Here is a 23,304-nt window from a genome sequence, read left to right as displayed (position 1 = left end):
TTGCATAAAGATTTCACTGTATACATCATGCTTGTTCATTTCTGTTAGTATCAGGAACATTTCTAGGTGTTTCCCTGATTTAGTGTGGCTTTGTGCACGTTTCCTTCCAAGACCAAAAGGATGCAGGGCTCTGCCAGGGGTGTCGGGAGGTTGAGCTTAGAAGGGTTTAGGGTCAGCTGTGGTAGCTCAGTGGTAAAGAATCCACCTGCAATGCAGGGGACCTGAGTTCAGTCCGTGGGTCAGGAAGATGCAGTGGCGAAGGGAATGGTTACCCACCCCAGTATTCTTGCCTGGAGAATCCCATGAAGAGAGGAGCTTAGCAGGCTGCACAGTCCATGGGGTCGCAAAGAATCAGACACAACTGAGCAACTAAGCAGGGTCAGCTGTGAGTCCATGGGGTTTGCTCCTGTGCCTCGTCTGGGTCCGCTGGGCTTCCAGGAGATCCGTCAGGGCTTGCAGGTTGCATAGTAGAGAAAACAGAAAAGGAAATCATTTTATATCTGAAGCTTTGGGGTCTTCTCTGAAAAAAAAATGCAGTTCAGTGGAGGTTGTGGTCTCAAGGGTCATGCATGAAACACTGCTGACCATGGCAAAATTGGAGGTGAAAGGGAGGCTGGTTCTGGTCCACTTTCCCTGAGGCATGCAGGCGCTTTGGCAGTCTGTACTCTACTTTCTGAGAGAGAGGAGATTACTGGTGGAGACTGGGAGCCTGACAGAAGTGATCCTTGTGTCTGTGATGTGCAGGTGGCCCCGGGCAGAACATCACTCCTCCCAGCCCTCCTGTGGATCTCTGTCTTGGGGGCCTGTCTGCAGTCACTGTGTCAGGCACACACTGGAGCCAGACCAACTGAAACCTCAGAGTTTGGAGCAGATATAAAGGTGTATTTATGGCAGGGCCATGCATCCAGTTGTCATATATGGATGTGAGAGTTGGACCATAAAGAAGGCTGAGTGCCAAAGAACTGATGCTTTTGAACTGTGGTGTTGGAGAAGACTCTTAAGAGTCCCTTGGACTGCAAGGAGATCCAACCAGTCCATCCTAAAGGAGATCAGTCCTGGGTGCTCATTGGAAGGACTGATGATGAAGCTGAAGCTCCAGTACTTTGGCCACCTGATGCTAAGAGCTAACTCATTAGAAAAGATCCTGATGCTGGGAAAGGTTGAAGGCAGGAGGAGAAGGGGGCCACAGAGGATGAGATGGCTGGATGGCAGCACCGACTTGATGGACATGAGTTTGAGCAAGCGCCGAGAGTTGGTGACAGACAGGGAAGGCCGGCATGCTGCAGTCCATGGGATCTCAAAGAGTCGGACTCGACTGAGTGACTAAACAACAATGCAAGGAGAACAGGGAGGGAGAGGGGTTTAGGACAACATTTTATTGACAAAATTTGGGAGGCAGGCTGCTGGGTGTGTAACCCTCCTCTGATTGGTTGGTAGTGAGATCACAGGGCGGTGCTCCAGGAATTTTGTGCTCAGCCTGAAGTTACCATTGTCCAGGAAGGCGGGTGCCTTAGTTCCTGCAAAGGAATTCAAAGATATATATCTGAGGTCTGTGTCCATGCCCCAGGAGGAACCAGGGCCCTCCTCCATCTGCACTACTGTTCCTTTTTGCATTCCTCATGCCCCTAATTATTGGTGTTTGAATCTGCTCTTTGGAACTCAGGGAAGGTCTTGGAGGCTGAAATCTGTGTCCTACCAAGGAGAAATAGAAAGCACAGAAGGGTTTTTGTACTAGGGAGGGCCCCACAGAGTCCTCACTTTCACTCTCTGCCCAGTTTTCTCTGTACTTGTCTGTCTCTTGCTTCTCTCCAGGCTCTTTACCCCTTTAAAACCTTCCTTCCTTACAGCCTAGTTGATCTTGGGCAGATGTCGGCTGAAGACCTCACTCTTCAATGAAATACCATTGAGCTGCTAATAATACTTAGAGTAATACCCTCATCCAGGGGTTGTTCGCAATTTCATTTGTATATCCAGATAAAAACATAGTTTCTACTAGAATGTCTTCCATTGCCTCTCAAATCATACCTAAAGTATCCTGTTCTCACACCAACAAGTCTCCAACTTTGAGTAAGGAAGCCTGTCTCTTGGTTTATATTTTTTATACATGAACACTGTTCTGTTTGCTTAACAAAATGCCACAGACGCGGTGGCTTCGACAGTAGAAGTTTATTGTCACACAGCCCTGAAGGCTGGGAGTCCAAGATCAAGCTATGGGTGGGGCTGTTTCTCCCGAGGCCTCTCTCCTGGGCGTGTAGATGGCTGTCTTCTCGTGTCCTTGCGTGGTCATCCCCCTGTGTGTATCTTGTCCTGATCACCTCTTCCTATAAGGACACCACTCATCCTGGATTAGGGCCCACTCGTATGACCTTATTTCACCTTGACTGCCTCTGTCAAGACCTTGTCTCTGAGTACAGTCGTATTCTGAGCTCTTGGGTTTAGGATTTCAACATCTGAATCTCGGAGGGGACCCAGTCCAGCCTGTAACATCGGGTGTCAGTGATCAGAGTTGACCTCATAGGCTTGGGTCCAGGGAGGTATAGAGTGTGGTGGGACAAGGATGCATCAGCAAGAGTGATTGGAAGAATGAATTCATAGAAAAGGCAGAGTGACGGGTAGTACACAAAATGCTGGATTAACATAAATAAAACATAATGAAACTGCCCACACAGGTCACGATGATTTGGTGTCTGTTCCGTTCTGAGCCCATTTTAGGAATTATCGTGCTCCTTAAGTCAGTGGGTGCTTGTGTCATGTGAGGGCCTCGCTTTTAAATTTGCCCCTGAGAACTTCCATGCAGACCGACAGCAAGTCTAACGTGAAATTCTTTCTTTAAAAAATGACTCCATTTTGAGCAACAGCAGAACCTGTTCCCCTGGGAATCCTGATTTCTGGGGGACTGTGAAGAGAGAATTGGGGTCTGCAAGCGTGTTTCCCTGTTTCATAGAATCTCATGGAATGTGTGACTCCCCTAGATAATGCCACTTAGGAGAACTGAACTTCCACTTTGCTTTTGTTGGAATGACATCAGTTCTGTGTGTCCACACTGGTTATTATGGCAGATCAGGAGCTCTGATTGGCAATTGTATAAGCCTTTGAAGAAAAGAGAAAATGAATTATTAATACGTGCTCCTTGCTAGGCTGTCTTTCAAAGCTTGTGGAAAGTTGGACAGGAAATCAGTGAATGAGGGAGTCATGTGAGATGATTGGGGACCGCTGAGTTACATGCCTTTCCTGGGGCCTCAGCATCTGACTTCTTACAAAATCTCCTTTCTAGGAGTTTATTAATGGAAAAACAACCTACATGAAATTTGGAATCAAAAGCACCATCTCAACAGATCTGTAATGCAATTATGAGAAAGTGCCAAGAAGGACAAAGACACTATTCTCCATGTTTTTAGTCAAATAGGATTTACATTCTTTCTACTGATGCTACTTAAATCAAAATGATACCATTATTGTTTTCCTTTGCAGAGGAAAGTGAACTGAGTTGTGTTAAGTGGACGTTCTTTTCTGGAAGTCGGTTTCACGTGTGTGCTGTTGCTACCACTGAGTTTGCTTTGGTTCCTAGTAAGATTTGATGAATTCTGGACTTCTTAGTTTCTGCCTTTCTGTCTAAAGCCATTTAAGTGGTAACGATTTTATTTGGAGAGCAAGACCTTTCGGATGTGTCCCTAACTCAGTGGGAGAAACTTAATGTGAATGACTGCTTTTTTTACCTGTTCCACATGGTACTTTGTATGCACATATGAGATAAGTGCTATAAAAGTTCCCGCAGGACAGTTGTTCAAATCCAAAACTTTCCTAAAAACTCTGGTCCATAAGATGTCCAGTCTATGCCAAAATGTCCTTGATATTTGCATGATCACTTGGTCCAGTCCAAAACTTTCAAAAGATATTTGCTCCATGCCAAGAGGTCTTTGAAGCAACATGCATGGACCTAGAGATTATCACACTAAGTGAAGGTCGGACAGAGAAATACAAATATCATATGATATTGATATCATTTATATGTAGAATCCCCAGAATAATGATACAAATGAGCTTATTTACAAAAGAGAAATAGACTCACAGACATAGAAAATAAGCTTATGGTTACCAAAGGGGAAGGCTGGGGAAGGGATAATTTACGAGTTTTGGATTAACAAATACACACTACTATATGTAAAATAATTATTTAACAAGAACTTTATAGCACAGGGAACTATATTCAGTATCTTGTAATAACCAATGATGGAAAAGAATCTGAAAAAGTTATATATACATATATATTGATATTTATATATATATAAAATGGAATCACTTTGCTGTATACCAGAAACTGACACAGAATTGTAAATCAACTATATTCATTAGAAAAGGAAAAAGTAACTGCTGTTTGGTCCTGTCCCAAATCATTTGGCCTGGATTCTTTGGACAGGACCAAATTTTAAGGACCTTTTGGCGTGGCCCAATTGTCTTACAGACGTTTTAGACAGGACCAATATCTGCTAACCTAAAAGTTTAGTCTTTTATGACAAGAAGAAGAAAACCAACATTTATCCAGGGCTTATATGTTTTATATGTTGAGGGTGTGGTTTACACAATAGGCTGATGAGTTGGTGTTTTTTGTTTTTTGTTTTTTGTTTTTAAGGAGAGAAAACTAAGTTTCAAAACATTTAAGTAACTTGATGAAAGTCATCAAGCCAGTAACGGGGCTTGCAGGGGGTGGTGGGGTGGGGGGCGGGTCAGGATTTGAGTCCTGGTCTGTTAGACCTTTCCTTCCAGTCTTGCCTGCTTATCTTCCTGACCCCAGGGGAGGGAGGGGCGTTTTGTGTGTGGCTGGGAGAATGTCTGGTACCTGGAGAAGGAAAGGCTTATACTGGCCTGGTAAACACTGAATGCATTTGGTTGTGTTTGCGTGGATGTATGTTATGTTTCTCTTATAACACAGGGGACAAAGCCATAGGGAACAAAATGAGCATCTGTGGGCTTCAAAGTATGAAATCTTGAGTTGTAAAGAGAACATGAGCTCTGAGCCCCAGGAGCTCCCTGAGGGCAAGGAGGAAGGTTCCAGTGGGTTCCAGATCTTGACCGGGGGGTAGGACCTGAAAGGTCATCAGGCCAGGGGGGACAGACGGATGTCCTGACAACCATTCCTGGCCCAGGGAGGCGCTCTGCTCGGCTCGCAGAACATCAGCTGTTTGTGTCGCTGGAGCAGACATTTAACAAGTGAGAGGTTCATACAGATACTTCAATTGCCAGCCTGTCATGAGAACAGGGGGAGTCCCAGATGGTAGCCATCTGCCAGGGCCAAGCTGCTCCTTGAGAAGGGCACTGGCTCCCCTAGGAGACCATCTCCCCCCTGTCCTGACTTTCCCATGGTCCTGCAGTCATGTGGCTTTGTGATGCTCTCTGTTCACAAGTGAAGAGGTGTCACCATATAAAAGCAGTAACTTCTCCAAGATCAAACAGGCCAGCCTGCATCAGAGGAGGCTCAGGGCCCCGAGCCACCATCTCCAGCCTTGCTCTTCAGTTGGCATGGATAGGCAGTTTCTAGAACTTCAGGGAGAGAGTCCTTGAAGTCGCTGTGAGCCCTGTTCTATGCCCAAGGATGTTAGTCCTGCATGCTGTCACTCAGTCATGACCAACTCTGCAACCCCATGGACTGCAGCCCGCCAAGCTCCTCTGTCCATGCAATTTTCCAGGCAGGAATACTGCATCAGGTTACCATTTCCTCCTCCAGGGGATCTTCCGAACCCAGGGATCGAACCCGTGACTTCTGCATTGGCAGGCAGATTCTTTACCACTGCGCCAACGGGGAAGTCCAGGCAACAGAGCCTCCTTATGAGCTGGTAGGAAACTGTAGAGAGGATCCTGCTTGTCTCTCACGTTATAGGAAGGAGGTAAGAGATGTGAGAACCCACAGAGCTCCGTACAAACAGCAGCGCAAAAGCCTGCTGCCCCTGTGGCCTGGAGGGTGAGCGTCTCAGGAGTGGTCCTGCCTCCAGCGAGGCACTTGGTCTCCAGGAGGATGGCCCATGAAGAAGGTCCTCATTGTTAGGAGGTGACTCTAGGGGGCTGTGTGTTCCCACACATAGTTCCTTCTCAGATCTGATACATCCCAACAGAAAATTCATTCTTGCATTTATTTATTCAAAAAGACTTTTTTGAATAAATCTTTGCAGGCATTGGCCTAGATCCTGGTGATACGGTGACAAACTGCCGGGTCCTTCCGGAGCAGGGACCTTGCAGAGACAGATGTGTCCAGAGGTTGGTCATGGGGAAAGGGGTGTCTGCCGGGTAGGTAGGTGGAGGCCCCTCATTCAGACCCCATGGCTGTTGATGGTTTGCCTTTAAATGGCAGAGGAATCCTGGGGCCGATTTCGGGAGGAAAGACCAAGCCTGTTTCACATAGAACAGTTGTGAGCTTGAATCAAGGATCCAGTTTTCCACTCAAGTCTGCAGCCCATGTAGCCATCCTTCATGGCATGGTTCTGACCACGTAGCCGGAAATCCTTCTTGCTGCTTATCTGTTCCAAGGCTGAGATCCTGCCAGCTGGATTTCACTTCTCTTTCTATTTCTGCCGGGCACTGGGGTGCGGCCAGGACACAGAGTGCCTTTCGAATGGATGCAGAAAGCGATGATGTCAGGCATCTGCCCGTGGCCTTGCGAGTTCTCAGGGAGGCCCTCGGCCCTTGGAAAAACAGAGCAATGGAAAATTAAGGCTCTGTGCATTTCTGATCATGGCAGAAGTGATTTTGCTTGAGAATATAGAAGACTCATAGCCTGAAAACCCACTGTTTTTACAAAAGTCATGAAATCTTGGATTTCATACAATAAAGCACATCTTCTTAAAAGCACAGCAGAAATGGCAAAAAGAGACACACACACACACACTCGCAGAGAAATTAGTCTCTGGAGGTGGACAACGGAACCCAGAGAGGAAAGTCAGCCAGAGGGGTGGCTGGCTTCAGGGGTGGCTGGCTGAGGGCCATCACTGATGCCTGAGACCTGGACGCTTGGTACTTATGGCCAGGCTGGGGCACGTGGCAAGTCCAGGACCACAGGTGGAGAGAGTCAGATAAGATATGTCTCATAAAAGCAGGCTCCCCAGAAGAGTCTGTCTTGCAGGAGGGCAGTGCAGACACAGCCCCTGGACGGCCTCAGTGTGGGCAGAGCTGGGGCTCACGGTCAGCTGTTGCATGTGCCCTCCTGTGGACATGGATAGTCATGCTTCCCTGAGTGTTTTGGATAATCCACATGGAATATTTTCATTTAAAGGGGCCCCAGACTGGCAGCGCCCACAGGTATCGGGCAGAGGCAAACACTCTGGCCTCAGAGACTCCCCACAAATACAGTTCCAAGGAATACGATGTCAAAATAACAATAACACATAAGGAGAAAGAGCAGCTGAGACAAAAAGCAGTCAGATCAGACTCAGGTGTCAGAATATAAATGAGAATTATTTTTTATGCCTAGGGAAATAAATGTGGGAATAAACTGGATGGGTAAACCATATCACTATATCCAAAGTACTCATCAGTTTGGGGAAGGAATCAGATAGAACCTTTATTTCAAGGGGAGAGTTTGGCAGGATGATAGATGCAGATTCTGAGATAATCTAGTGAACCTGGGGGTAGACTTGAAGAAGTGGCCCAGAATGAAACTCAGGTGCACAGATGGAATGTAGGAAAGACATGCTTGGGTACATGGAGGATTGAGAGAGAAGGTAACATATGTGCAGTTAGAATTTTGAAAGAGGTAGCAGAGAATGTGGGGAAAGGAAGAGAGAGTGCTGGAGACTTCCTCATTGAAAGACCCCTATTTCCTGATTCAGGAGTCCCAGTAAATCTAAAGAAAGATATATGTGTGTGTATATGTTTATACACACACATATATTAAGTGTACATAATATTACATGAGCTTCGCCAAAGAATTAATACTTTTGAACTGTGGTACTGGAGAAGATTCTTGAGAGTCTCTGGACAGCAAGGAGATCAAACCAGTCAATCAAAAGGAAATCAACCCTGAATATTCAGTGGAAGGACTGATACTGAAGCTAAAACTCCAATACTTTGGCCGACAGATGCAAAGAGCTAACTCATTGAAAAATACCCTGATCCTGGGAAAGATTGAAGGCAGGAGGAAAAGGGGACAACAGAGGATGAGACGGTTGGATGGCATCACCAATTCAATGGATATGAGTTTGAGCAAGCTCTGGGAAATAGTGAGGGACAGGGAAGCCTGGTGTGCTGCAGTCCATGGGGTCACAAGGAGTCAGACACGACTGAGCAACTGAACGACAAAAACTGGTGGCTCAGATGGTAAAGAATCTGCCTGCAATGCAGGAGACATGTGTTTGATCTCGGGTTGGGAGTATCCCCTGGAGAAGGGAACGGCTACCCACTCCAGTATTCTTGCCTGGACAATTCCATGGACAGAGTAGCCTGGTGGGCTATAGTCCGTGAGATGGCAAAGAGTCAGACACACCTGAGCGACTAACACTCGCACACATACATAATGTATTTAAGTATATATATACGCATATAGGTGTATATATATATATATATACATACACGTGTATAAAACCACAGCTAGTGATGCCACTTCTTAATGATATGGCCCTTCTGCTCCTGAGGCAGCTCAGAAATAAATAGTAACACACACTCTACCAGACAGGTTGGACCTTCTGTCTTGGGCCTTTGCTTTTGTTGGACGTTGACATGGCACAGTCGTTTACATTTCCCTGGTCCAACTTAAAAAATTCCCTGGGGACTTCCCTGGTGGTCCAGTGGTTAACACTTCACCTTTCAACTCAGGGAGCACCTGTTTGATTCCTGGTTGGGGAGCTAAGATTGCACATGCCTTGTGGCCCCAAAACCAAAACATGAAACAGTAGCAATGTTTTAACAAATTCAAAAAAGACTTTAATAATGGCCCATGTCACAAAATCTTTAAAAAAAAAATTGTTACTTGCGTTTTACTTTTAAATTCTGTGAGTTTTTTGTCCCCCAAATCTATCTCCATAGTTTTGTTTCAAAGGGCTTGAAACAAATGAAGTTCATTTCAACAAGCCAGGACTCGTATTTATTCATCCCTGTTAAGATGTCAGGAGCCATAGTTTTAAGCCTGGTCACACTCTTGAATTGCTGACAGTTATATTCAGGGGACACAGGGCCCCCGGCCCATGGACGCTGTCGTAGGGGTATCTCTGTCCCCCAGGCCCCAGTGCAGGGAAGCCAGGGGGCCAGGATGCTGGCCGTCCATTCCTATGGGGAGCAGGGCCGCCTGGAGCACCTTTTCCCCCACTGGCCAGCAGATCAGCCATGTCACACTTGCAGAAACGTCAGGGGCTGGGAGGCAGGAAGAGAAAGAATTCTGACAAGCCTGCTGCCTTTGCCTGGGCCTGTGAGGAGCAGGGGACGCCAGTGGCCTGAGGGATAAACTGTGCTGTGATGTCAGCCACTCAGCTCAGGTCACCTCCTGCTGGCAACAGAGTTCCCCTCAGGCTTCCTGTGCCCTCCAGGGAGCCTAGGAAGTAAGCTCATCTTGCCCGGGGGTAACAGTGAGGGGCCACTGACACAACTGAATGGTCTGCCCTCAGGGATGTGTCTGAGCGCAAAGATGGCCCCTTTCTTGTGAGTGAGCCCCATGGTGTTCTAAACCTCCATGGAAAGGGACCTCATTAACTGGAGAAACCGCTGGGCTGGCCTGTTGTAACTGCAGGATGCTGTGGAAGAGGCTGAGCTTCAAGGGGAAGGGCAGGGGCCAAAGGTGTGAGCTGAGGATGCCCGCGCTCCAGGCACAGCCCGTGGTCCAGCACTTGCTGGGTGATTGACAGCTGAGCAGGCTGCTGGGAGCCAGGCTCCAACCTCCGATGTGTCCACGTGGCCAGTTTCTCATTGGCAATTGTGACCCTTGTTCCCTCCGGCTCCACTGAGTCAGCTCGCCTCTGGAGGTCTTCATCTCTCCCCGTCTAGCGTTTAAGCGTTATCACTTCCATCTCAAGTGAAGAATGCTGAAAGAAAGCAGCATGGTTCTGTTTGCGTCTGTGTACGTGTATGTGTGTTAGGACGAGATACACATGTGGGCTTCAGTGTGTTAAGTACTTTCTCCATTTGCCAGGTCCCCTATTATCACCACTTCACTGCCTCATTTCTGAACTTGTATCCCCAAGGAAACCAATCCTCTCATCACTCCTCACACCCATCTTTTAAAAGCCTGCTCTTGGAAGACACTTAGTTTTTGTATATTAAAGGAAGGCTGTGCATGCTCAGTTGCTTTAGTCATATCCAACTGTTTGTGACCCCATGGACTGTAGCCCACCAGGCTCCTCTGTCCATGAGATTTTTCCTGGCAAGGATACCAGAGTGTGTTGCCATTTTTTTTTCCAGGAGATCTTCCTGACCTGGGGATCAAACCAACGTCTCTTGCGTCTCATACGTTGTCGGCAGATTCTATACTGCTGAGCCACCAGGGAAGCCCATTCATTTTATTGCTTCTTTCTCCTTAGGATTACTTATCTTTAACCTTTATGCTAATTCCAAAACAAAAGAGTTTAGATCCTCTCGTTATTTAAAAGGAGTTGGGCTTTTCAATTTTTTTTGGCTGTACCACTCAACTTGTGGGCTCTTAGTTCCCGAGCAGGGACTGAACCTGTGCCCTGGCAGTGGAAGCATTGAGTCCTAACCACTGGACAACCAGGGAGGTCCCAGTTTGGCTTTAACAGAACTGCTCTCCTGGCCTTTTCCCTCCATTTGGCCCGAGTGGGTGATCATGCCCAGTTGGCCTCATGTCCTATCTATTAAGGTCTTAATTTTAGAAATCTGTGAATAGGTAAAGCATTAAAGCTGCTCCATCCAAATCTCACCATCACCCGTGATCCCAAGTGGGAGGAGAGAGGCCCACCCTACTGGGAGCGGGGTCCAGGCTGGGGCTCTGAGCCTGGCTGCCTGTGGCCCTGGGGTCCTGCCAGACCTTGTCAGCCCAACCTCCTCTCTGCCAGCTCTGTTTGCAGCAGGCCAAGAGCTGGAGGCCCAGGCTGGGTCCACGTGGACACACCCGCTCTCCACTGCAGAAATGGGGGCACAGGTGGTGTCTTAGCTCAGGCTGCCAGAGTGAAGTACATGAGACTGGGTGCTTGAAACAACAGAAATTGGCTTCTCCTGGTTCTGGAGACTTGAAGTCCAAGACTGAGATGCCTGTGGGGTCTGATTCTGCTAGCTCTGTCTGGTACACGGCCACCTTCTCAGCGCGTCCTCACACGGTAGAGAGAGGGCCTTCCTCCTCTCACAGGAGGACACCCCACCCTGAGGGCCTCGCCCTCATGAGCTCGGCCTCATCTTACCCTTATGACCTCCCACAGGCTCTCCCTCAGAGACCATCACACTGTGGGTGACAGCTTCGCCACATGAACTTTAACCATATGAATTTACAAATGTTCAGCTCTTAACAGGAGGCCAGCAGGTTTTTTGCTGCATCTTATTTGACTGTGCAATCTGTCCGATCGGGACCCTTCCAGGACATTCACCAGGTCGAGATCTTCATCCCAGAAGAAGCAGCCTTCTTCATTCTCATCCCAGCTGTTTGACTGCTTGCCGCAAACATACACCATGTAAACACTGTCCATGTCTTCCCCCGCGTGAGTGCGTTCCCCCATGATCCGTATTTATCCAAAGGAATTAGTCACAAGAAGTTTTGAAAAATGTTAGACAGAGGGTCCTGCTTCAAGCTAAACTGTAAAGGAGAAGTCAGTCTTTGGTGCCTGAGAAGAAAGCAGGGCCTTGTCAGGTTGTCAGACTGTTGTTCACCTGCTGTGTGTGTGTGTATGTGTGTGTGTGTGTGTGTGTGTGTGTGTGTGGTCGGTGAAGGTGTGTGTGTGTGTGGTGGGTGAAGGGGTGTGTGTGTGTGTGTGTGTGTGTGTGTGTGTGGTGGGTGAAGGGGTGTGTGTGTGTGGTGGGTGAAGGTGTGTGTGGGTGTGTGGTGGGTGAAGGTGTGTGTGTGTGTGTGTGTGTGTGTGTCTGGTGGGTGAAGGGGTGTGTGTGTGTGGTGGGTGAAGGTGTGTGTGGGTGTGTGGTGGGTGAAGGTGTGTGTGGGTGGGGTGAAGGGGTGTGTGTGTGTGTGTGTGTGTGTGTGGTGGGTGAAGGTGTGTTCTTCCTGAGACTGTAAACTGACAGGTCCTGGGGACAGTTCTTAATTAAGTCCCTTTATGTGCGAATCCATTCTCTGACAGCCAGGGTAAAGACAAAAAGAACAAAACAAAACAAAAACCTCTAAAGGCAGAGGAAGCAGCCGCTTGCTGTAGCTGTGAGGCCATTGGCTAGTGTGGTGGCTGGAAGCTGGCTGTGGATCAGATTCACTTCACTTCAGAGCTGCTGTCCTTCTGGTGGGGGAGGGCACAGAGCCTTATAGGGAGCGGGCCCCGACGGACGGGGCTGGAGCTCAGAGAGCGCTGGGAGCCTGGAAGATGCAGGCTGCTGGTTGGTGCCCCCCTGTCCCCGGCAGGCCTCTGCTGCTTAGGGGCTTAGTGAGGCCTTGCTCTCATTTAAGACAGCTTCAGGTGTGGAACCTGTAGTAAGGCTGGGGAAGGATTTAGTCCAAAGCAATTGTTGAAAACAAAGCTGGGACCCACATAGCATCTTTCAGGCTTCTTGCTAGGAGTCAGGAGATACTGGTCAGAGTAGGAAGTGTGGCCCAGGACATACTCATGAAGATGGTACCTCAATGACCCAGTGCCCTGACCAGACGCTAGTTCCAGCCGCTGCCCTGACTTGCTAAGCAGGTTTCTTGGCAGTTCATCAGCCATGCGGGTGTGTGTTCACTCCATACAAAAGAAGGGTTGAAAAGCATTGCTCCTGCGTTTTCCTCCAGCTCCAAAATAATCCAGCTCCCAGTTGTCAGAAGCTGATGAGACCTGTGGTTTAAGTAGAAGGGACTTTTTGATTCCCCTTAAGTGCATCCTGCTCACGAGTGTGACTCTGGGCACTTTTGGGAAGACACTTAGCAGCTAGAAAGGACACTCTCGCCATCTGGTGACAAAAGCGTGACAGTGGCTTTGGAGGATGCTGTCATCCAGGGCCAAGCCCAGACTCCTTTCAGGGAAGGGCAGTTTTAGCTCGGGCCTCTTGTTTCTTTCTCTCTCTCTTTTTTGTTAGTTTTGATAACATTTACTTTTATCACATTAAATTTTTTCTTAAAATAACTTTATCTTATGAAAATATAACATCAGAAAAGTAAAGAGTGGTTGTTAAAGAACTTACTGTCCATTCGAGGGGAGAGAAAAGATATTATGTGAACAGAGGAATTCTCTTCTTTTAAGAAAATTTTCTGATTTTGAAACTTGAGATTGTTGTTTTGCAGATTAAAAAAAAATGAAATGAGAAAGTGATATAGTATCCCAACTTGAAAACACTTACTTTAGTTTTTATTTAAAAACTATTGAAAAACTGCTCCTGAAAAAAAAAAGTTAAAATTTGTACATATCTCTGCATGGCAACTTGTTCCTTAATTGAAGATTATCAGAATAATTAACCAAACAAAGTCATAGTATATCCCTGGGTTGGGAAGATCCCCTGGAGAAGGCAATGGCAACCCACTCCAGTATCCTTGCTTGGAAAATCCCACGGACAGAGGACTCTGATGGTCTACAGTCCATGAGGAGTCAGACATGACTGAATGACTAATATATACATAAAACTCAGATGTACCAACACTGAGTTCTTGTTCTTTGGTTTTAGAACAAGTCTTTTAGTTCTGCTGATGGTAGGAAATGTTTGTTCTCACCAGGTTAGATTTCTGTATCTCTTTAGGGTAGGTTCTTGGCCCTGGGAGGGAACTGAGGAGCGGTGAGACATCCTCCTTGCCTTGATGGTGTCCCTTCTCTGCCTGGTGCCTTTTCTGCAGCTGACTTACCCACATTCCAGTCTATACTCCTTCCTCTCCCTCCAGCCCCTAGTGACAGCTTTGCCTTTAGGAGTTGTAATATGCGTACAGCTCAGTTGGCATCTGCCATTGTTTGCTTTTCTGTTAGTTTCTCAGCTCCCCAGCCAGACTGGGCACTGAGGTGAATGACTTAGGCATGCCTTTGTACGTCTCTGTGGGATACAGGATTCTGTTAGGTACGGAGCCTATGCGATTGGCCAGTGGAGGTTGGAGGATCTGGTGGTAGGTCCTGGGCAGCCTGTTCCTGTCTTTCTGTCCCAGGACACAGGCCTGCATAATCCCCAGTCTGCAGCGTGCGTGTGTCCACATCTGGTAACTTCCATATTTGGATTTGAAGTTGGTCCATTGGGTAAGTAAGAGAATATGTTGTTGTTTGGTTGCTAAATTGTGTCTGAGTCTGCAGTCCCATGGACTGCAGCACCCTAGACTCCTCTGTCCTCCACTGTCTCCCAGAGTTTGCTCAAATTCACGTCCGCTGAGTCATTGATGCTATCTAACCATCTTATCCTCTGCCTCCCTCTTCTCCTCTTACCTTCAGTCTTTCCCAGCATCAGGGTCTTTTCCAATGAGTCAGCTTTCAGCATCATGTAGCCAAAATATTGTAACTTCAGCATCAGTCCTTCCAATAAATATTCAGGGTTGATTTCCTTTAGGATTGACTGGTTTGATATCCATGCAGTAGAGTCTTCTCCTGCACCACAATTTGAAAGGATCAGTTCTTCAGTGTTCAGCCTTTCTTATGGTCCAACTCTCACATCCATATATGACTATTGGAAAAGCCCTAACTTTGACTATATGGACCTTTGTCAGCAAAGTGATGTCTCTGCTTTTGAATACACTATCTAGGTTTGTCATAGATTCCTTTCCAAAGAGCAAGCATCTTTTAACTTCATGGCTGCAGTCACTGTCCACAGTGATTTTGGAGCCCAAGAAAATAGTCTGTCTCTGTTTCCCCTTTTCCCCTTCCATTTGCCATGCAGTGATGGAACTGGATGCCATGACCTTACTTTTTGGAATGTTGAGTTTCAAGCCAGCTTTTTCACTCTCTCTTCCATCGTCATCAAGAGGCTCTTTAGTTCTTCTTCACTTTCTACCAATGTGTGGTATCATCTGCGTATCTGAAATCGTTGGTATTTCTCCCAGCAGTCTTGGTTCCAGCTTGTCAGAGTATGAGTCCTCAGCTATTCCACATAAGATTTAGCTGTTTATAGGAAACCGTGACATGCAGAGTAGAACAGTTAGGAGAGATGTAACAGGCAGAGCATGGTGGCTCATCTGCTTCCCACGTGCAGGACTGGATTGCTCCAGAATCTCCAGGATTTGCCTACTGATGTCAGGCTGTGGGTTTAGGGGCCTCATTTCCATGCATCCCTCTCTGCACTGTCGGATCCTTTCTGTAAGCGTCCATTTCTGTGTTTACGTCATTCTAACGTCTGTATCTTCCCTTCTGTTTGTGGATTAAGCATGTAATCCAAATCTTGATCCCTCATAATAGAAGGACCTGTCGTCCCTTTGCCTTGTGTGAGGGTATCTAATCCTCCAGCAGCTCCTTACCAGCTGGCGACCAGCCCTTTCTGCAGCAAAGCTGTAGATTTCACATTTTTCTGTTTCTCCTGTGCTGTGCAAGTTAATTTCAGCTCTTGTGTCTTTCCAACCATTTTCCCCTTGACTCAGTCAATATTTATTGAACCTGTGCAGCATTTTGCAGCGGCTCAGTTGCTGTAACTATCCCGATGTGACAGGGACTCAGCCCTGGCTCTTGAGTTGTGCTGAATTTAGTTAGCAGCTGACCGCAGGCTGAGAGTAGGACTGTCCTGTCGGTCAGCGCGCCTGGAGGAATTCAAGGGGCCCTAGGGCTTACAGAGATTTGAAGAAAGGAGAGAATGCGGGAGCAGGAAAGGGGAAGGGAGAGGGAAGCCCCAGACTTCAGTGTTTCTCTTTGTTTTCATGTTAATCTTACTTTGCAGAATCCAACAGCACAAGGGTTAGAAAAATAAAGAGGATCTCTCTGCTGGACAAAATAAAGAGAAGGGTTTGTTTCAGGTTGAATGATTTTAGTTGAGAAAGGTCTGGGCTGACATCTCTTCATGCATAAATTAATTCCATCTGTGAAAATGTTACAATTTCTTGAGACCTTTTACTTGGATTTTCATGGTCTCTCATTTGTCTGGCAGAGGCATCTGCAGTCAGCATGGAATTAGTGGGATTTCATGGCTTCCACGCCAGCAACCCCAAGACAAAGTTCCAGATTGGAAATATAATTCTGGTTGTTAGCCAGACAGCAGAATTCAGGTGACACAAGGCATCTTCGACCTCTCACCTGGGCCACTGGCCTTTTCTGGTGGCATAGGACAGAAAGATGTGTAGAAACCAGATTTAAGAAAAGTATATTGGCATTCCCAAGTAGGTGGACATTCTGCCGGATGGTGAGGAGAAGGTGCTGTGTAGGCAGGATGGAGCAGCAGAAAGTGTCTGGAAATTAGTTTCTTTTTTGTGTGCCCGAGTTTTCATTGCAGCTTTATAGGTAACAGATCCAAACCAGAAACAACCCAAATGTCCATAAGCAAGTAAATGGATACACAAACTGTAGCATGTCTATCCAATGGAATACGATCAAAAAGGAATGGTATGCTACAGCACAGATACATCTCAGGGTCACAATGCTGAGTAAAAGAAGTAAAAAATGTAAAAAAGTACATGTTGTACAAAATAAGTTGCTGCCTTGAGAGTAGAAAGATGTTTAGGACACAGACAAGAGTGGGATTCAAATTCAGCCTTTGAACACAATAGTTTCCTGCTGTATTTCAGAGCCTGATCCTTCTCATGGTTGTAATGATTATAACCATGGTTATGGAATGACACAAGGCAAAGCTCCTTACAGACAGAGATCTAACTGCACCTGAATTCATGAATGTGAAATATGTGGGATAAAATACAGCTGCTAATAGATGACTGTACGGAAGTTCTTCCCAAATCACTACTTATATAGATCATTTATGTATGAGGTGATTGATGTAAGCAGTATCCATCATGAAAGCCTCATTTTACATTTCATGTGTAAATCATTTCATGTAAATTATATTGCTTTTCCCTACTTAATTGTTTAGAAATAAACTCAGTGTTTAATTCAGAGTCTTACTGCCTGTGCACATGTGATGTGGATGTGTCCGTCATTACTGAGCATTCTAAGGTTCTAACTATGAATACGTTAGCCACTGTCAAGTTAATATCTTTCTTTCATCTGTTCATAGATGGTTCAGTGAAAACAGGTTCCGGCAAGTCTGTTCTTCATGGTTTTGCTTCAGGTTGAAAGTGAAAGTGCTAGTTGCTCAGTAGTATCCAACTCTTTGCAACCCCATGGACTATAGCCCGCCAGGCTCCTCCGTCCATGGGATTCTCCAGGCAAGGATACTGGAGTGGGTTGCCACTTCCTCCTCCAGGGGATTTTCCTGACCCAGGGGTAGAACCGGGGTCTCCTGCATTGCAGGCAGATTCTTTACCATCTGGGCCACCAGGGAAGCCCTTCAGATGAGATCCACTTTGAAGTTGTTCAAAAGTCACGGTCACTGGGGTGACTCTGAAAGCAGAGGAGGCCTGTGAGACAGAGCGGCCCTTGGCATCCAGACTTGGATCCCGGGCCGGTCAATTGCTGGCCCCTTGCCGGCCTTCCTAGCCATCACCCCTCTCCCAGCCATGACCCATGTTCCCACCTTTCTGGAAATAGCACAGTGGGGGTTCATCATCTGGCCTCAGGACTGGGATAAATGAATGAACGACCTAGAGCTTATCTTTACTCTCATTCTGAAAAATTGTGTTCTCCTTCAACACAACAGTTGACTACTCCAGTCCATGGTGGGTTCCTTGAGAGTGGACTCCTCTTCCTTAAATGACCCAGTGTTCGTCCAGGCTCTGTTATCTATCTCTACAAAACTTGGATTTGTAACTGGAGGATTGCAGAGGGTGATATTGCAGTCATTGGATGTGTTACACACAGTGTAGGTAGCTGTTGCTAGCAGGAGAGACTGCAGAAATGCATCTTAGAAGCTTACGTTGCTGCTCACAGATTCAGGAATGCACTAGGCATCGTTACCTTCAGTTTGCACTGAAGGACAGAGAACGTGGGATGGCAGCAGGCTTTTTGGTGCTTGAGCTGGTAGCTGAGGATTCTTTGGCTCGGCAGTGCTCAGATCTGGTGCCTGGAGTCGGAGCAGCCGTGTGGAATCCAGTCAGGCGCTGGGCAGGCGGACCTCCCGCCAGGGTCATAGAGGCCAGAGTCTCTGCCCCCACCTGCTACCATTGGGCAAGGGGATTTTCAGCCACACACGTGGTTGGGGAAGGCAGAGCAGGAGCTGAAGTCTGGGAGGGACACCCTTGTGAGATCTTGACTGTAAGCCTAAACTCTGATTTTTGAGAAGTAAACAAACCTCTACATAGTTGAACCAGGATTTCCAAATATTTAGTGATAGTAAAACCCACAATCCAATCTTTGATCAAGTTGCAAACCTTTTGTTAGAAAACGTATTTATTAGTTTAAGTTACTTAATTTATTCATGAATTAACTTGGCTGTGCCAAGTCAGCATAGGATCGTCTATCTTTGTTGTGGCTTGCAGTATGTGGGATCCAGCTCCCTGACCAGAGATTGAACGCGGGCCTTCTGCTCTGAGAGTGCAGAGCCTTAACCACTGGACTGTTGAGGCAGTTCAAGCATGGGCTGGAAAATAATTTCCAGACACAGAGCATTTCAGAAGGGAGTGCATTTATTAAGAACAAAGAGCAGACATAATGTGACTGTGAGCACAGCAGCCAGACTTCCTGACAGACCAGGGAGAGTCAACAGCTTTCGTAGGTCAGTAGCTGATTTTTATAGCCTCCAAACAAAGAAAATTCCTGCTGGGAGGTTGGCACTAGGTGATTGGTTAGGGCAGTGTACGGTAGTATGTGTGCGTGCTAAGTCACTTCAGGTGTGTGCAACTTTTTGCAACCCTATGAATTGTAGTCCTCCAGGCTCCTCTGTCATGGGGATTCTCCAGGCAAGAATACTGGAGTGGGTTGCCATGCCCTCCTCCAGGGGATCTTCCCGACCCAGGGATCAAACCCGCATATCTTCTGTTTCCTGGATTGGCAGGCGGGTTTTTTACTATTGGCACCACCTGTTGGGCATGTTTGCCTAATTTAGAGTCACCTAGTCTGTTGGTGACAGAGAAGGCAATGGCACCCCACTCCAGTACTCTTGCCTGGAAAATCCCATGGACGGAGGAGCCTGGTAGGCTGCAGTCCTTGGGGTCACCAAGAGTCGGACACGACTGAGTGACTTCACTTTCATGCATTGGAGAAGGAAATGGCAACCCACTCCAGTGTTCTTGCCTGGAGAATCCCAGGGATGGGGGAGCCTGGTGGGCTGCCGTCTATGGGGTCGCACAGAGTCGGACACGACTGAAGTGACTTAGCAGCAGCAGCAGCAGTCTGTTTGTGAAGATCACGGGGGCTTTTGACAACAGTTACAAAGGGGGTCAGTCAGCTTCAGAGGTGACTTTGGTTCTGGGCTCTGCTCCTGTGGCCTTAGTAAAAGGCTTCGCACATGTGCCCTTGAGGCAGGACTCAACACGGACAACCAGGAAAGCCCCAAGTTGTGTCCCTAAAGAAAACAGCAGCCCACGCTGCTTGTGTGATTTGAGTATGGCTCCGTGGTAGGGCAGGGCGCTGTCTCAGGCCCAGAGCAGGAGGAAGACTGGTTTTCAGGAGGGGCTACTTAGGACCTGTGATGAAGCCTTTCTGGCCCTGTCCTGGGGGCAGGACAGGAGGGCCCTTCTCTCCTTTCAAATTCCCAAACCCAAATGGGGCTTTTTCCTGCTTCCTGCATGACAGCCAGGGTGTGGCGTGGTGCCTGACTGTTGCCCTTTTTTTGGCCACGCCAGGAGGCATGCAGGATCTTAGCTGACCAGCCGGGGTTTGAACCTGTGCCCCTGCATTGGGAGCATGGAGTCTTCGCCGCTGGCCCACGAGGGAGCTCCCTGTGCCCGTTTCTTGAGGACAGACTGCAGTGAGTCCTGGCCCTCTTGCTCCTTCCTGAGTTTCCAGCCCTCCCAATGGGGCTATCCTCACTTCTCGGGTGGGAAGTGCCTCGCCTCTGTCTAACCCACCCACTCTGCACTTTATGCCTCCCCTCTGGAGCCTCTGAGCTGTAGTGAGCTGTAGCCCTTGCAACTCAGGATCTCTGCTTTTGAAAATTCTGCAATTCTTTTCATATCCTGCTAACTGAGTAAACCCAACCTGGACGCAAGGATGCTACAGGCTGAGCGGGGAACTGGTGGGAGACAGAGGACAGGCGGGGAGCAGCGCAGCCATGCTTGTTATGAAAGCCAGGGGACCTCCTCCTGCCGGCGCTGCTTCTCAAACATGCGCCTTTACATTGCTGGCAGAATGATTTTAACTTCTACGGTTGTAATGCAAACCAGTCAAGATTTTGTCCTGGGCAACTCTAAAGTGTTTTTTTTCAGTGTTTTATTTCTCTTATTTTCTAAGTGTGAAGACACACACACACACACCCCTCACCCCTGACTCTCAGCCACATGGTGGTCTAGTGCCTGAAAACCATGCCTTTAAGTACAAATAGAGTTTTTGCTTCATGCAGGAACCAGGCCACTCGGTGGAGATGCCAGTTCATTGAGTGGACATGTCAGTTTGGGGCATTTGCACTGTTTAGTCCAAGGCAGCAGCCACAAGAGTCGTTTGTGTGGTGCTGGTTGAGCCACAGGTATTACCGGCAAAAGCGAAGCAGGGCCTCCCTGTCCAGAAAACTCGGTTTGACAACCCTTCCCCCATCTGCACTGTCCTTTAAAGCATGCATCCCACATCACAGTGTCTGATTGCTGGGTCTGCATGTCCTATTTCACTTTGTCATGGGTCAACCCAGATGAAAAATCACTCCACTGGGGGTTTCCAGGAAAATAAATATCATCCCCACCACGACCTGTCTGAGTTACTACAGGGGGATTTGTTGGCAGTGTCCAGCCTTGCCAGGAATGGCCATAATGCTTGATTGCGTGCTAAGTTGCTTCAGTCATGTCCGACTCTGTGCGACCCTTTGGACTGCAGCCCCCCCAGGCTCTTCTGTCCATGGGATTTCCCAGGCAAGAATACTGGAGTGGGTTGCCATGCCCTCCTCCGGGGATCTTCCCAACCCAGGTATCGAACCCGTGTCTCTTACATCTCCTGCTTGGGCAGGCAGGTTCTTTACCACTAGTGCCACCTGGGAAGCCCCTTATTGTGCTTGATTGGAGAGATCCAAAAAGGTAGCACTGGGGCCAACGGCTGGCAAACTCAGCAAGGCCAGTTGGAGCCAGGATGTGAAGGACGGGTGACACTGGGTGATGGAAGCGATGGCCCATGCGTGGCCTTGGACTCTGGAGCCGAAGCCCTGCCCCTGATGAAAGGTCTGCCCCACCTGTGGCCAGTTGCCTGACACCTGAGTCTTAGTTTCCTTGCCAGAAACAAGGGCCTTCACTGGAGTAGGTGTGGTTATTGCTTCCCTGAGAGTTAAATGAGGTCTTGTTGGGACAGCCCCTGGCCAGGTGCCCAGCTCTGAGAAGCCCTAGGTTCCTCCTTCCCTCGCCCCTCCCCTTCCTGTCGTGCTCTGCTGTCTTCACTGGGCAGAGATGCTGAGAGTGGGCCCTGAAGGCCGGCTGGCCCTGGGCAGGGCTTTGCAGCATCTACGGGATGCCTGGGTGGGCAAGAATCCAGTACAACGTGCTGCGTAATTTTTAGAGAAACAAAAATCTTTCTTCAACAGAAAGCTTGTAAAGAAGCTCACAGTGTGGGTTAATAAAAATACAGAGGCTCCCGGGTGTGGAGCTGGGAGGGAGAGAGCAACCTCGGTCCCCGTCGGGTCGGTGTACTCACGCCCAGGGGAGCCTCCCCAACCTCAGTCCCTGTCCTCACGGGCTGGGGAAGTGTGAGGTTTCAGCCGAGGATGGAGACGCTGCCCCTGACCGTGGCCTGTGTTGCAGGTGTCGCCGTGTGAGCGGTGCCGCTGCGAGGCCAGCGGGGAAGTGCTGTGTGCGGTGTCCGCGTGTCCACAGACCGAGTGCGTGGACCCCGTGTACGAGCCGGACCAGTGCTGCCCCATCTGCAAAAACGGTAGGTGCCTGCGCGGTTGGCCCTGCGCGCCACCATGACGCGCGCGTTCCCGAGCGCCTTCCGTGGATGCAGGAAGAGAGGCACGATGGGATGCAGGACCGGATAAAGAACAGGATGCAGGCTGGGATGCTTGTGAATTTCGATATTTGCATCCACGCCCTAGCACGCGAGTCCTGGCCCTCTGGGCCCCGGGGAACCCACGGGAGCTGGGTTCCAGTAAGGTCTGCTCTATCATCGGTATCAGTCCCATGTTTTAAAGGCATTAAGGTCTTTGGAGGAAAATTCAATTTCCACTCTCGGGGCAAGTCGCTTACTTTAACTTAACTTTGTTTGTTCTTGCAAAGCAGTTTCTGTCTTTCCACCACAAATCAAACATGCCGGTTGGGCTCATTTACTTTTCATTACTAAGTGAATTAAACGTGGGACATCGATGAATATTTTTCGTAAGCAAATTAGGCAGGAAGAGAAAAAAGCCTCTCTTCTTCCGTGTGAGAGGCCAGGGGAGATCGGATGCCTCCTGCGCTTTGTCAAAGGGAAATGGCAGGATGGCCATGGTTAGCAAGGGAGAGGGTCTCCTCAGCCTGCAGGATGGAAACTGCTTTGTACCTGAGCTCTGAGCCTGTCTGGGCACCACCTACGAGGGTGTTGATGAGAGTGGGTTCTTCAGGAGGGTGGGGTGAACTGTGACCCAGGTGGGTGGGTGGATGAAGTGCTTTGAAGAGAGTTGACTCTGGTCAGGCAAGCGCATCTTCAGGTACAGAGGGGTCCTGCCCTGGGAGGGGGCTGGGCTGCCTCTGTGTGGTCCCACGGCCATGACGCAAGATGAGGCCAGAGCAGGGTGTCTCAGAAAGATGAAAGCAACTCCCCCACGGCCAGAGTGTGTCAAAGAAGAGATGAGCTTACTTATGAGGTTACCAGCTTATCAGCTGTGGAGTTGCTGGACATCAAGCCAGGAGATGTGGGCCTTGTCAGTGGCGGATGGTTAGCCCAGGCTGTTATTAGTGTCTGAGGCAATTCTGAGATTCTGCCATCATGCCCATCGACATTGTATAGCTGCGAGGTGCTTCAGACACCTCCAGGGACACACAGACATCCAGATGTCACACGGGAGATTTTTAGATTCCTGAAAGAAGTCAATAGAAGAGGAAGTGAAGTTTCTGTGGAAGCAGGATGGTGGCAGCATCTCAGTGGGCTGTGAAGAGAAGCGATCCTGGAGAAGGGGGGAGCTGGCTTCTGCCTAGGTTTG

At 48.3% G+C, this 23,304-nt stretch overlaps 1 protein-coding gene across 4 annotated transcripts in view; it reads left to right on the top strand.

The window, feature by feature from the left end:
• VWC2 (von Willebrand factor C domain containing 2) overlaps nt 1-23,304 on the top strand; it is a 126,159-nt gene that overhangs the window by 5,333 nt on the left and 97,522 nt on the right. For all 4 annotated transcript variants that reach the window (XM_043873328.1, XM_043873327.1, XM_043873330.1 and 1 more), the window contains exon 3: nt 21,929-22,058. In XM_043873328.1, the coding sequence (XP_043729263.1) occupies nt 21,929-22,058 (130 nt within the window). The remainder of the gene's footprint in view (nt 1-21,928; nt 22,059-23,304) is intronic.

The sequence above is a fragment of the Cervus elaphus genome, chromosome 18 (assembly GCF_910594005.1).
Source record: "Cervus elaphus chromosome 18, mCerEla1.1, whole genome shotgun sequence".
In the NCBI taxonomy this organism is placed as follows: domain Eukaryota; kingdom Metazoa; phylum Chordata; class Mammalia; order Artiodactyla; family Cervidae; genus Cervus; species Cervus elaphus.
This window is presented reverse-complemented; position numbering and strand designations above follow the sequence as displayed.